Source organism: Phaethon lepturus, unplaced genomic scaffold, assembly GCF_000687285.1.
Source record: "Phaethon lepturus isolate BGI_N335 unplaced genomic scaffold, ASM68728v1 scaffold2654, whole genome shotgun sequence".
Taxonomy (NCBI): Eukaryota; Metazoa; Chordata; class Aves; order Phaethontiformes; family Phaethontidae; genus Phaethon; species Phaethon lepturus.
In genome coordinates this window covers 55,274-67,890 of record NW_010532479.1, presented here as the reverse complement: position 1 = coordinate 67,890, position 12,617 = coordinate 55,274, and the positions used below count along the sequence as shown (strand labels likewise).

General features: G+C 37.3%; 1 protein-coding gene across 1 annotated transcript in view; it reads left to right on the top strand.

The window, feature by feature from the left end:
* The first annotated feature begins 3,416 nt into the window (after positions 1-3,416).
* The window catches only part of BMP5 (bone morphogenetic protein 5), a 54,247-nt gene continuing 45,046 nt past the window's right edge, over positions 3,417-12,617 (top strand). Inside the window, exon 1 of the mRNA XM_010284832.1 lies at positions 3,417-3,998. Within this exon, the coding sequence (XP_010283134.1) occupies positions 3,515-3,998 (484 nt within the window). The 5' untranslated portion in view covers positions 3,417-3,514. The remainder of the gene's footprint in view (positions 3,999-12,617) is intronic.

The window sequence follows — 12,617 nt, the reverse complement described above, 5'->3', positions numbered from 1 at the left end:
TGTTTAGGTTAGTAGGACCGTAACAAGCTCTGAATCCACTCATCATGTACATATACGCCACATTGTTTAGGAAATTCATGCAACTGCTCCCTGCCTCGCACTGCCAGCGCGGTGCCCGGCTGCTCCCCTGCCTCTGAGACCCTGCTCTCCTGTGCTCCGCTGCTTACAGCCACCTCTGTCACATACCTGTCCCTAACGAGAGCTCGCTCCTGGAGTAATTTTAGTTTTCCTTTTTTTTTTTAAGGACTGGATAAGGGCTGGTCAGGTGATTTTTTAATGTTGCTTCCAGGTTGAGCATCTGGGGAAGAAAGGAGCTCTTATCTGCCTGTAGGTTTTATATTTCAAAATTTCAGTTTTAGACGCAGGGTAAAACTGGAATCTCTGGGGCATCGTGTTCAAACCCCTGGTTTTGATTTTGGGTCAATACTTTACGCTGACCTCAACTGTTGTTTACATTTGAGTGCATCTAAAAATGGCGTGAACATGGCATTTCTTTTAAGTTTCAATATTATGCAAACAGCTCAGAATATTTTTTTGTTGTAAAACTTGAAATCTAGATCTAAGGTGACTTTGAAACTGAACCCTAACCTAATCTACATCCAGATACCTGTGCCAATCTATTTTCATATATTATCAAGTAAAATGTCTTGACATGCTTAAATTGTATGTGGTATTTTTTCTTTAGAAGTAAATTGATTTATATTGGAAATATGAAATGGGACTTATCAGCTATTTCAGATCCCTTTCATTTCTTTAGCAAAGGTTTTCATTTTTAGAGCTGGCTGTATCTCCTATGTATGAGATATCCATGTTAACAATGGTTGTTTATGGGACACAGGTTAATCATAAAATGACATTGTGCTTATACTAATAAAAAATACTTTTATTTTTATTTTCATGTTCTAGTCAAGCACATTTGGTGCCTCAGTGTAGGGTAGGTTAATGTAAAATAACTCCTTTGTATTTGTGTTACATGTTTGGTTGTGGCTCTTGAAAATAACAGGAGCTGTTTTCATCAAATATATGATTACTAGTTTATATGTTTTCTTACTCAGTTTCTGTCTGGAAAAATGTTCACAACATAAAAGCATTCTCAAACTTGAGGATATTTTTGGCTTTTTAAGTGGGAAAAGACTCCAGACACTCTAGTGGGATAATACAGGAACTTTCTATTGCTGGACATACTGATAGGCTGAAGACTTAAATCCTCTGAGCAATCAGTCCACTGGTTTTTATGAATGCTTAGGGAAAAAAAGGAAATATATTGCTGGAAAAGAGAAATAAACCGTGTTGCACAATACATGATGGCCAAATTCAAAAAAAGACGTCTGTATGGTAAAGTCTTATTTATCATTACAACTGTCTGAGAGGGACAAGCAAAAGCAAAGCAAAACCAGGAAATAATATTTTTCTTATAACAAATGGATTTTGAAGGACAATCTCAATGAGGAAAGAAAGCATATTCGGATTTTGACTGCTCTTCTGCTGGGAACAGGACTTTTGCTAAATAGCTTCATAATTAATTTTAGTGTTAATTCAGCAGGTCTAGTATGGGATAAATCCTTCCTTGGTAGAAGCATTTTCTATGACGTGTACTGATTTATGAGAAAGAATCAGCTGTATTTTAATGATAGCTGGACTAGACTGTAAATATAGACTAGGACTCACAATATATGAGAAAAGCTCATTTGTGCTTAATATACTAGATAAATTGTTCCTGGCTTCTTAGGGTGTGACTATACTTGCTGTCACACTCCCAAGTTTACTCAAGAACTCTGTGATTTGCTGAGTAGGTGCTAGTCATGTAAGGGAAAACCCGACAGGATGTATTTTATATACCTTTTTTTCCTTACTGTCATGTATTAACCTTTTTTATCCTTTTTTTTTTCCCCTTCATCAAAGGAAAGTCTCCTCAAGACTGAAGGAAAATTATAGGAGTGGGAAAAATGACCACCAATAATCTGAGCAATATGAAATCTAACACTGCGATTTTGTTTTAGTGAGAGTAAAACACCAGTTGCTGGCTGTCAAAAAATTCTAAGCTGAACCTTAACTTCATAGGCAGCAGCTTTAAAGTCTATTTAACACTCCTTATTTCTTCAGTTAAGCTGTGTATTTCTCCAGTTAATAGTAGGCTGTGGGATTAAATCTTAGCTTTTGATATTTACTGGGAAATGTAGTATAACGATTTATGAGTCAAAATGTACTTTGAATAAATTATCATTGCAAATTACAGTTTATGAAAGTTGTGACTATAGCCATAATTACACCATTGGCTCTGCACAACTTGAAATCTTGCTTGCTGAATAAATTTGTTTTCATTCAGATTGCATTCCCGACATTTTTAGAAAAGAGTGAAACAAGCCTCACCAACAAAATTTCCTACAGAGTTTATTAAAAAGGTCACCTTTTTTTGCTAAACTTACCCAAAATATAAACATTTCTTGAATTAATGAGTTGCTATTTTAGTCTGTTATGAGAGTTCCCTATTCAAGTTTACTAAACTATAGACTCATAGGGAGACTCACAAGAGCTTCCACATTACGCCATGCCTTTAGCTATCTATATATCCTAAAATTGTTAAAGTTAAAATTGATTCTGCAAGCTGTTAGGAGAAAAACATCTGATAGCCAAAATTAGGTATATTACTGTAAATTGGAGGGGGGGGAGAGGTTTAGAGCTCTGTCTGGCAAGAGAAGGGTTAAGGACTTTTTTGCTATACCCGTTTCAAATTACAATGAGAAGCCTCTTCTTTCCCAGCAGGGTTGTGCTTACATTAGTCTTTAGATCTCTCTTGAAGAGAGCTGTTATATTTGTGCCTGCTAGAGTTGGAAATAACAGTTCAGAAGCTGAAAAGGGTTGAATGGATTTACAGAAGGTTTTTTTTTGCGAGTAAATTCATGGCAACACATTAATTTGATTAGTACATGCTTTAGAATTACTTTACACTCCAGCGATTCAAAAGATGTTAAAGTTATCACCAGGCTGCTGGACAAATATGTGTTACACCACCAAGGTACAGATCAAGACAAATCTGTGACTCAGGATTTTATCTTGGGAAGAGCGCAAGGTGCACGAAGAACTCAGAATAACAAGGGAAGATAACTCTGGGAACTACAATGTGTCAGAAGAACAGCTCTTGCTAATACAGCTCCCCACCAAAGACCTGGTTATCTAAGGTTTATATAGGAATGCCTAGGTCAGCTGACAAAATACTGGTCTTCTGCTCCATAAATGCAGAAAAAACGATAACAACAGTGGAAAATTGGAAGTCTGAATTTCAGCTTTCTTAGAAATAACTGCAACCTGACACATTCCATAATATTTAAACTGGGTGGGGGGAGAGAAATCACCAAAGATGTTACGTTTAGAGATGACATTGACATGAAGAATAGGTAAATTTTGTTTTTCAGCCACTGGGAAAGCAGACCTCATAGGAACTCAGAACAAGTAGGAGAAAAGATTTTTTTGTTGTTGTTGTTTTTTTTTTTCCTTGTTCTTTTTCTTTTCAAAGATGAACCTAACTGCGCTCAAAGCTTTCGTGGGCTTGCTCTGGAATTGCTGGGTTCTGGTGGGTCACGCACAGGGAGGTTTAGGAGACAATCATGTCCATTCAAGTTTTATTTACAGGAGGCTGCGGAACCATGAGAGAAGGGAGATTCAGAGAGAGATTCTCTCTATCCTGGGTTTACCTCACAGACCCAGACCATTTTCACCAGGAAAGCAGGCTTCTTCTGCACCCCTCTTCATGCTGGACCTGTATAATGCCATGACAAATGAAGAGGATACTGAGGAGCTGGAGTATTCACTAAAGGGATCAATGGCAGGGGAGAGCAGAGGGATACGGAAAGGATACCCTGCCTCTCCAAACGGATATTCGCGGAGAATACAATTATCTCGCATGACCCCCCTGACCACACAGAATCCTCCCTTAGCCAGCCTGCACGACACCAACTTTCTGAATGATGCTGACATGGTCATGAGCTTTGTCAATTTAGGTATGTGGAAAAATTTTTTGTTTCTGCTCTCTTTGACAAACTGTTAGCCTGATCTTGTGAAGGGCAAGCCTCTCGGACGGACGGTAACCTGTTCTAAAACAGCAGGATTGGGCCCGGGCTGCTGTGCCACTGGTAAAAGAAAAGTCATACTTGATGGTAAAGTAGCTACGTTGTAGGTGGCCATGGAAAAAGATTTTTCTCACTGTTTATATAAAGTCAGTTTCTATAACTCCCCTCTGCTGGCTTCTGTTTTCTTTCTTTCATTGATGTAATGAAAATTCTAGCCTTAGGCCAACTAACTCCTTCTTTTTTTTGAATCTCAAAAAATCAAACACTTATGCCTATTGCTCGGTTATTTCCCTCGCTGTTTTGCTTAAAGCTCAGACGTGAACAAACAACAGTTGTTAATATTTTAAAGCCTAGAACGTTATGAAAAGGGAAAAGTTAAGCCATTTCTGAAAAAAAAAAAAAAAGAAAAAAGAAAGATTTCTCACGTTATTTGGGTTTTTTTTTCCTGTTGTAAGAGTCAGAGTTTTATTATATTTTCAGCTGGATGGCTGGATTTTAAATAATCTGTTGCTGTTTCTTTGTTATTTCTATTTAATAACCACAGACTGTGTTTTATTATACTGCCATGGGTGCTCAGAGTCTGCAATGGTTCTTATTTTCTGTGTCATAAATGAATTAAATAACAAGTAGAGTATTAAACACCAGAAACATGCAAGCAAAGAATGCTTTTGAAAATGATAGCAATTCAGACACAAAAACTGATAAAACTAAGTTATATTGGTTTCTGAGTATAATAAACATACTTACCAGTTATTTTTTGGTAAAAAAAGCAGTTACAGATTTCTTTAATAGAAGGCAACTTAAATCTCATTAAGAAAGTTACAAAGAATTCATGAAACGTATTTACTATTTTTATAAGTGTTTCAAAAGCTGCAGAACTCATAAAGTCAGCTAAAAACACCGCTCCTCGTTTGATCTGAATAGCAAGAGATTTAATCGAAAACCTGAAGTTTCTCAATAAGTTGGTACAAAATCTGATGAACTCTTTCTTTCCAGGATAATCTTTTCCACAGAAATTTTTTAAACAATGGCTCATGTTCCAATATACCTTCAGATTATCACACACATTCTGTACCTTTTAGGTCTACCAGTCCTTTAATATTTGCTGCAAGATTAAAAATATTTCCAAACACTAAAATCCTTAACAACTCAGATTTCTAGGAAAATTACACCCTAGAGTTTAGTTGTCGTAATAATAAAATTAATTTTCATTAATTATTTGGCAGATAAGGAGGTGTTCAATTCTGAGGTCTTTTTCCTTAAGAGTAACATATGTCCACAACTCTAAACATATTTGCTTGTTGCTCTTGCTCCTGAAATAGCAGACTAGAAAAAAATGACATCTCTGTTTTCTGAAAACATGTTCCTCATCCTTAAGAAAGAGTTACATATTATCCTGTATTTCTTTTAAGTTATCATCGTATGCCTTGATTTACCCAGAATATCTGGAGTCAGCTGAATTTAAAATGGCAATATTATAAGGAAAATAGGAAATGCTCTGATCTCCTAAGCATTAGTCAAGGCCCTGATCCTGCAAAAATTTTCCTCATGTGTCCTGAGAAATACCCTCAGTAAATATGTCACAGGCCATTTAATCAGTGGCCCTGAGGACTATTTACACACGACCCAGCCTTTGATTTCATGAAACGTTTTTGATTGCAAGAGGACTTCTTGCAGTGCATGAGTAGAAACCTTTGAAGGCTCAGTGTCATACATGTCCTAGCCTGATCCTGCGGCGCTTCCCCAGACAAAAACCCTCTCTGGAAGAACGCAAGTTTCCACTGAGCGTCTTTCCTTGACTGGGAAGTTTCTAATATTTGTCTCATTTTGCTGAGAAGCCAGTGTTGCCTTAAGAAAGTCATTTTGAGAAGCTAAAGTGCATCTTACATTACTAAGCTGTGAAAACTGGGGGTGAGGTGCTTTATTTTTGTAGTGATTATGATTAATAGACACCATTAACTTATTAAAAAATACTGTGTAAATACCAGGTTCTGTCTGGCCTCTGTAAAATTAAAATATGCCTCATGCCTAAGTGAGTTTAAATCCTAATTCATGTTAAATGCCCTTCCATACATGTTGGATACTGTGGTTTATCACACATTCCACCACATAACATGCATAAGAAATATTGACGACCAATATAGATTAACTTCAACATTTTTATTAAACAATCCTATGTTTCAGTATAATTAACATAAAAATGAAATAAATCATGGAAACAGGTAAATGTTTTATATGATTTATGCGGTATGAGATTGTGACAGATGAGGGCACGCTCTTTTAATGTACTATGGGGAAAAATATGCAGTGATAAGTGAATGCTAACACTGGACCTTAAAATCAATAAATGCTGATGCAGCACAGTAATAACTCAACTGGTTTTAGATCTGAAGCCTCAGTCAACTTGCATCAAATTAATCTGCTCTGGAAATAGTATTCACCGTGTTCATACTTGCACACCATTAATTACATAAGGTGTAATTATAAAGCTTTATTAATCATCATGATATTTTTAAACTGAAACTTCTGTATATAGTTGTAACCAGTTATAATAATTTAAGACGTATATATTAAAACAAGAAATATGTAACTGAGAAGTTGGATAGGAATTATTAAGCATAAGATTGAAAAGGCTGAATAAGATGAAAAAGTAAAGTAAAAAATAGACTAGGACAAATAATTTTAAATAAAAAATAAAAATTGAAATAAAAGAAATGAAATAAAAGTTGAAACATAAACTAATTTTGATAAAAGTCAACCTGTCAGAGTTATAAATACCTCACTTTCAATGACAAATTTAAAAAATAATCATCAAGGGAACTGCAATTATTATTCTGTCAAGCACCCAGAGAGAAAAACAAGACTGCATTTACTTCTCCTGAAGTTAAAATTGTAAACACCTGCTCTTTATATGGGAATTTTTACCAGAAATTCCGTCTCTTTCTTTCCTGAAAAATACAATAAGAGAGAGCCTATATCTTGTCCTGTATTTTGTATAAGACTGTGTGCGTTGGCAGCTCTCCATAAATATTGATGAGCGTAACAGAAGAGTTAACTGGGGTTGGTCCAGCAGTCAAAGAATAAATCCTCCACTAAATACACCAGGGTTTTCAAAGATCTGATTATATCACCTACAAGTTCAGGACTTTGTTTTCCTCACTGGGTGTTTTTTTTATCCTGTTGTTATATTTTATTATATTGTTGCAAAGCTCTGACTGTTTAGAGTTCTGGCATTTTCTTTTTGGCCAGTCTCCCAAAATGACATATATAGGATACCCTGTTCCTCAGAGAACAGACAAATAATACTCATGTAGTCCTACTCACTTTTCTGCTCACTCAAAATTTAGTTAGGGAAGGACTGTGTTAAGATAAATGTTAGTGTTCCCACTCTTCACCTCTCACCAAAAGAGCGGGATTGAATAAAAAAATATGTACATGACTGAGGCTTGGAGAAACAGCAGCACTTTTATAAACTACGTTTAAACATTCCAAGGACTGAATTTTCCATTAGCATCAAAGTGATCATTAAATCCACTGTACTTAGATGTTCCTTCTCATGCAATTCAAATGGTCTGTATTTTTATTTGTTTACAACACATCTGTATATTTTTCTCTGAACAGATTGCTGCATTCACTAAGCAACTCTGTTTTTACGTATTTTCCTATGAATTGATACGAACTTTCTATAAGATAGAGGATAAATATCTACAAGTTTTGTGGTTTTCTGTTATGTTTTCTTTCTTTGCATATAAAATTAATCTCAAAATCTCAAATATGAAGATCACTATAAAATTGGTGTCCTTGACCTAAACGTTAATTTAAGGAAGGATGCAACTTTATGGAGATTTTTAAAGTAACCGGTATAGCCCAGAAAGACACCTTTTCTTCTTCACACACAATGTGATTCCACAATCTTAATTATCATAATCTTCAAACCACATGTGCTGTGATCAGTTCTTAAATCAGATGCTGAAATCAAAGGAAATTTTTCCTGCTTGAGGCACAGAGGACTGTTCATATTTCTCCAGCTTCTCTACCCCAAGTTTGTACACTGTCTTGAAGAGTATGTTCTTTAAAACCTGAATCACTAAGCAAATACATAAATTCACAAGATTTACAGCCCATTGTGTTCATTGGAGAATGCTAACATGGCAGAGAACAACTTTCATACAACTACTTTGAGAAACCTACAGTACATCAATCCACAGCGAATACCTGTATAAATGTATTTTTGTTACACACGGAAAAGAAAAGATTCCTAACTGCAATGAGACCTTGAGTGTATATAGTAGCTAGTTTCTTAAATTAAACTAATTCAGTTTCTACAACCTTCCACTCACAGCTAACATATCATCAGCGAGGGATATGGAGTGCTAAGCTATAAAATGCCAGGAGCTGTGGAAGGGCAGCTGGGTTTGAAGGATACACGCAAAAAGGCCTCAGGATCATTAACTTCTCTCCTCAAAGCTTAGGAATAAGCACGCTTTCTTTCTTTCTTTTCCACTGGATTTCAGATGTTGCTGTCTTAATTTTAACCTTAAGTGAATTTCCTTGGCTGTGGTACAGTTTTAGTCCGTAAAATATAGGCTTCTAATGAAAATATTGACACAGCCTTACTGAAGTGACGGAAATAGTGCTATTATCTTGCCTTGGACAGAGGGATGCTATTTCAGAGATAAAACTTGTTAAATAACAAACGGAAGCCATGTCTTTAATTGTGGAATTGGGTCAATACTAAGAAAAAATGAGAAAATACTTGTTTTTTTCAATGGCAACCCGTAGTCAATAAGATGGCATTTTTCACTCTTTTACGTAAAATTAAAAACAAATTAGATCGAGTGGGTGTCATTTAATCTTCACACAAAATAGACCTCACTTGGCATATCGAAATCCTAAGATTTTTTTCACTTAACAGAATTTATGTCACCCAATCAGTGAGCTGAATTAATTTATTGTGACCTGGATATGCAATCAGGCATTAAAAATAAATATAATAATGAAATATTTTTCTATGGCCAAATTAAATATTAAGACAGTTCTTTGCAAAATAGGTTGGTTTATTTCTAGCACAAAAAGCATTTACCTACAGGATGACATTCCCTAAAAATGCTCACCCAATCCTTACAATTCATTAGAGAGTTTTAATCAATATTTGTGCAATGAGAGAGCAGGTTGTTTGGGATGTTTTTTGACGGAGTTTGGGATTGGTTTTGATTTTGAGCATGAAACATTCTCCATATTCCTTTGTGGAATTAGTCTACATTTGTTGTTTTATATTGAAATATTTTATATTTCCTTTGAAATCTCTCATGTTACATGAACCTTATGAACTATACAGATCTACCTCAAAATAGGTTTGTGTGTGATCCATAAATATCATCTAACAAAATAATGTTTTTATAACTGTCAATTAATTTTTTTGCCAAAGTTAACACTTTAAATCCAAGTAAATTATTGTACCCACCCAGCCAAAAAAATGTCAAGCTCTCCATTAACGGGTATAAAACTGTCTGACTTTCCTTGCCGACAGATTTGAAAGAAATTGCAGATAACTGAAGAGAAACTGATTTAGCAGATGGTTAGACGTGCATGGTGAAAAGCTACATATATGTATGGATATATAAAAATATGTATTATTATTAATATTTTTCCCGTTGGGAACAACGGCTGACCCAGTTCCGCTTCTTCTTTAGAAAGTGCTCCTTTCCAGACTAAACACAGACTTTGGGTGGGGTTGTGGGGATTGTATGTATTGTACAGTACATATTTTCCCAGGAAAACACAATCTTGGAGTGACTCTGGCTAGCCATGAAAGAGGGAGGCTTGCCGAGACGCCTCTGTGTGGAGGGGATTAGGGGAAGAATCCGCCTGCCACGGAGTGGATGGAGAGCTTCTTGGTTCTCTTCCTAAACCCCCCGTTGTTTGCTTAGATAACAGGACAACTTCGGCACATGCACGATCTCCCACACTTACTGCTCCTGTTATTATTTTCTCTGAATGTTAAATTATGCAAAGAATTTTACCATGGCTACCTGCCTACTTACTGCCTGAGTTATGGAGGTAATTACGACATGGGCAGTTCCTTTTTCTTCTCAGCCATGGTGGTTCCTCTCAGCTTGCTTTCATAGGCCCACAAACTAATAGAGTTTTGCGAAAAATTGATTGATTACGGTCTGATCATTCTAGGTGTCGTCTGGTGTTTCCACATAGCTGAGAATGAACAGTTTATGAAGTGCCAATTGCAGCCTCCAGCTAAAGAAAGGCTCCCCAGGGCTTCGGGAGAGTTTTTCTTTGGCCGCTACCAGACTTTATAATTATTTCCCACACTTTTCCCCATCCTCTCCTACTTGTCCTTTCCCTTGTCTCTAACCCCCGCCGTCTAGGCAGGGTCACTGAACTTTAATTTTATGTCAGTGGCATTTGGCTGCAGAAGGGATTAAAGGCCAAGAAGTGGTGAGACTAGGCAACAGCGCGGGAGATGGGGAGAGAAAGAATGAGAACAGGCATGAGAGAAAAATGGCAAAGCACAGGCCAAGCTTTACAGGGAGGACAGCCCTCTTCTCAGTAGGCAACGGCCAATGTGCAGGGCAGACACAGACCTGCTGGGCATGGGAAAGGTTCCCAGCAGAGAAACAGCCTCTGCAGGAACTGGTATTACTGGGAGAGTTAGTTCTGCTCCTCTGGGTCGCACATGGAGTGTGATGTTGTAGCACTGAGAGCGTTTCCCATGCCAATAGAGTTACAGAAGCGGAGGGGAGCTCATCATGGTAGAGAGCCGAAGGTGCATGCAGGCAGAGAAAGAGCAAAGAACACGATGAAGATAGATAATGTGCAAATGAAAGAGAAAGTTAGTCCAGGCACGGGTTTCTTTTGCTAGCGAGCCTTGCAGGTGAAGGGAACAGTTTTCTTCTCAATCCCTCGTGGCAGAGCAACTACCTCAACCTCACCAGCCGTTTGGCTCCCTGGGCAAAACTTTTTGTCCTTGCAAAATAAAACACAGCACACCCCCCCCCCCCCCCGCCCCGCTTCAGTATGTGTGTGCAGGGAGTACACAGACGGGCTACTAACATTTGCAGCCATAAATAACGTAGAAGCTAGCTTTTAAAAACCGCAGGTTAAAGGATGAGGGCTGCCATGACGCACACAGAGAGGTTGAGATCAGAGGAGCAGCTAAAAGGGGTCGGGAGAAACAATGAATCCCCTTGTTCTGAGTCATATTTATGAGTGCTTCATTGCACCTAAAGTTCATATTTTATTGGCTAGGCCATGGGGTTTCCCCATTTGCTCATCTCTTAAAATAACACCCCTGGTTAAAATTTCCTATAAAACACAGAAATGCTACAGCAGGCAGAACTTGTCAACCCTGACAACTACATTATTTAAGTTTGTGGGTGGGGTACACCAAGCAGGAGCTGGTTTGTGCTTTGTACCGAATTATTAATTTGTTTCTATACAAAAAATGACTGTAAAACAAGCAGCAAAGGAGAGATTTTACAGCTCAGCTCTCCACAGAAACTTCCCACTATTATTGAGAGATGCTCCAAAAGATGAATCTAAATGCTTAGCTCCCAACTCTTTTTGAGCTCCAGTGCAATAGATCAAGAACTTGGCTTTATCAACTGTTATTATACAACTCAGTGTATAATGTAATGGCATGTGTGGTACCTTGCCAGAACACGGCTTTACTTTTTTTCCCACTGTAATGCAGGGAAAACTGAGACAACAGTTATTAATACGTCAGAGCCTAGAAAACTAATCAGGACAGCTAATGATGGTACATGATATATATCTATAGCTGACAACCAGTGGCTTTGCGGAAGAAAATTCCACTTGACTCTTTTTGGAGGAAAATAAGGAGGAGATAGGAATTTGAATAGCTGAAATTTTTGTTAGGTTTATCTTTATCTGACTTAGCAATATTGCCAGTTCAGACCCCATGAGAACCTAAGGATCTTTTCCAACCTCAATGATTCTGTGATTCTATCATTTTGCAGACTGTGTCTATCAAATGAAACTATTGTTGTTCTAATTTTCATGTACTTGACTGTTGTCAAATTAGTCAAGCTATATTCATATTATCCGGAAAAGATGTACCCATAACCCAGAGTAATTATTATAAATTAAGAACGATTTGTCTAGGCATATCCATTTAAAACATTCTTTTTTTAAAGGTGAAGGGGAAATACAGGGGTGGTATTCAATCATAAGGTACTGCAAAATAATTTCAAAAAGATGCTATGTTGGACTCTTATGATATAGATAACATCAGTTTTGGAGGTAGAGGTGTTAAATGCTGTCCTGGCAAACCTAGACTACAGAAGAGGAAAGAACAGGGACACGGAATGATTTATGAATCTGATTTTGGAGCAGTGAGTGGATGGCACCTGATGGCACCTGGTACCTGGAGCTGTGGGATTCTAGTCGTATGGTTTGCAAAAATGCTAGCTGAGAAATCCAAAGAGTGGGTGAACAGTAGTGTGGTTGATAAAGCCGTTGGAGCAAGAGAAATCCCAGCATACAACCCTATGACAGCTGTAGTCTTTGTGGTGA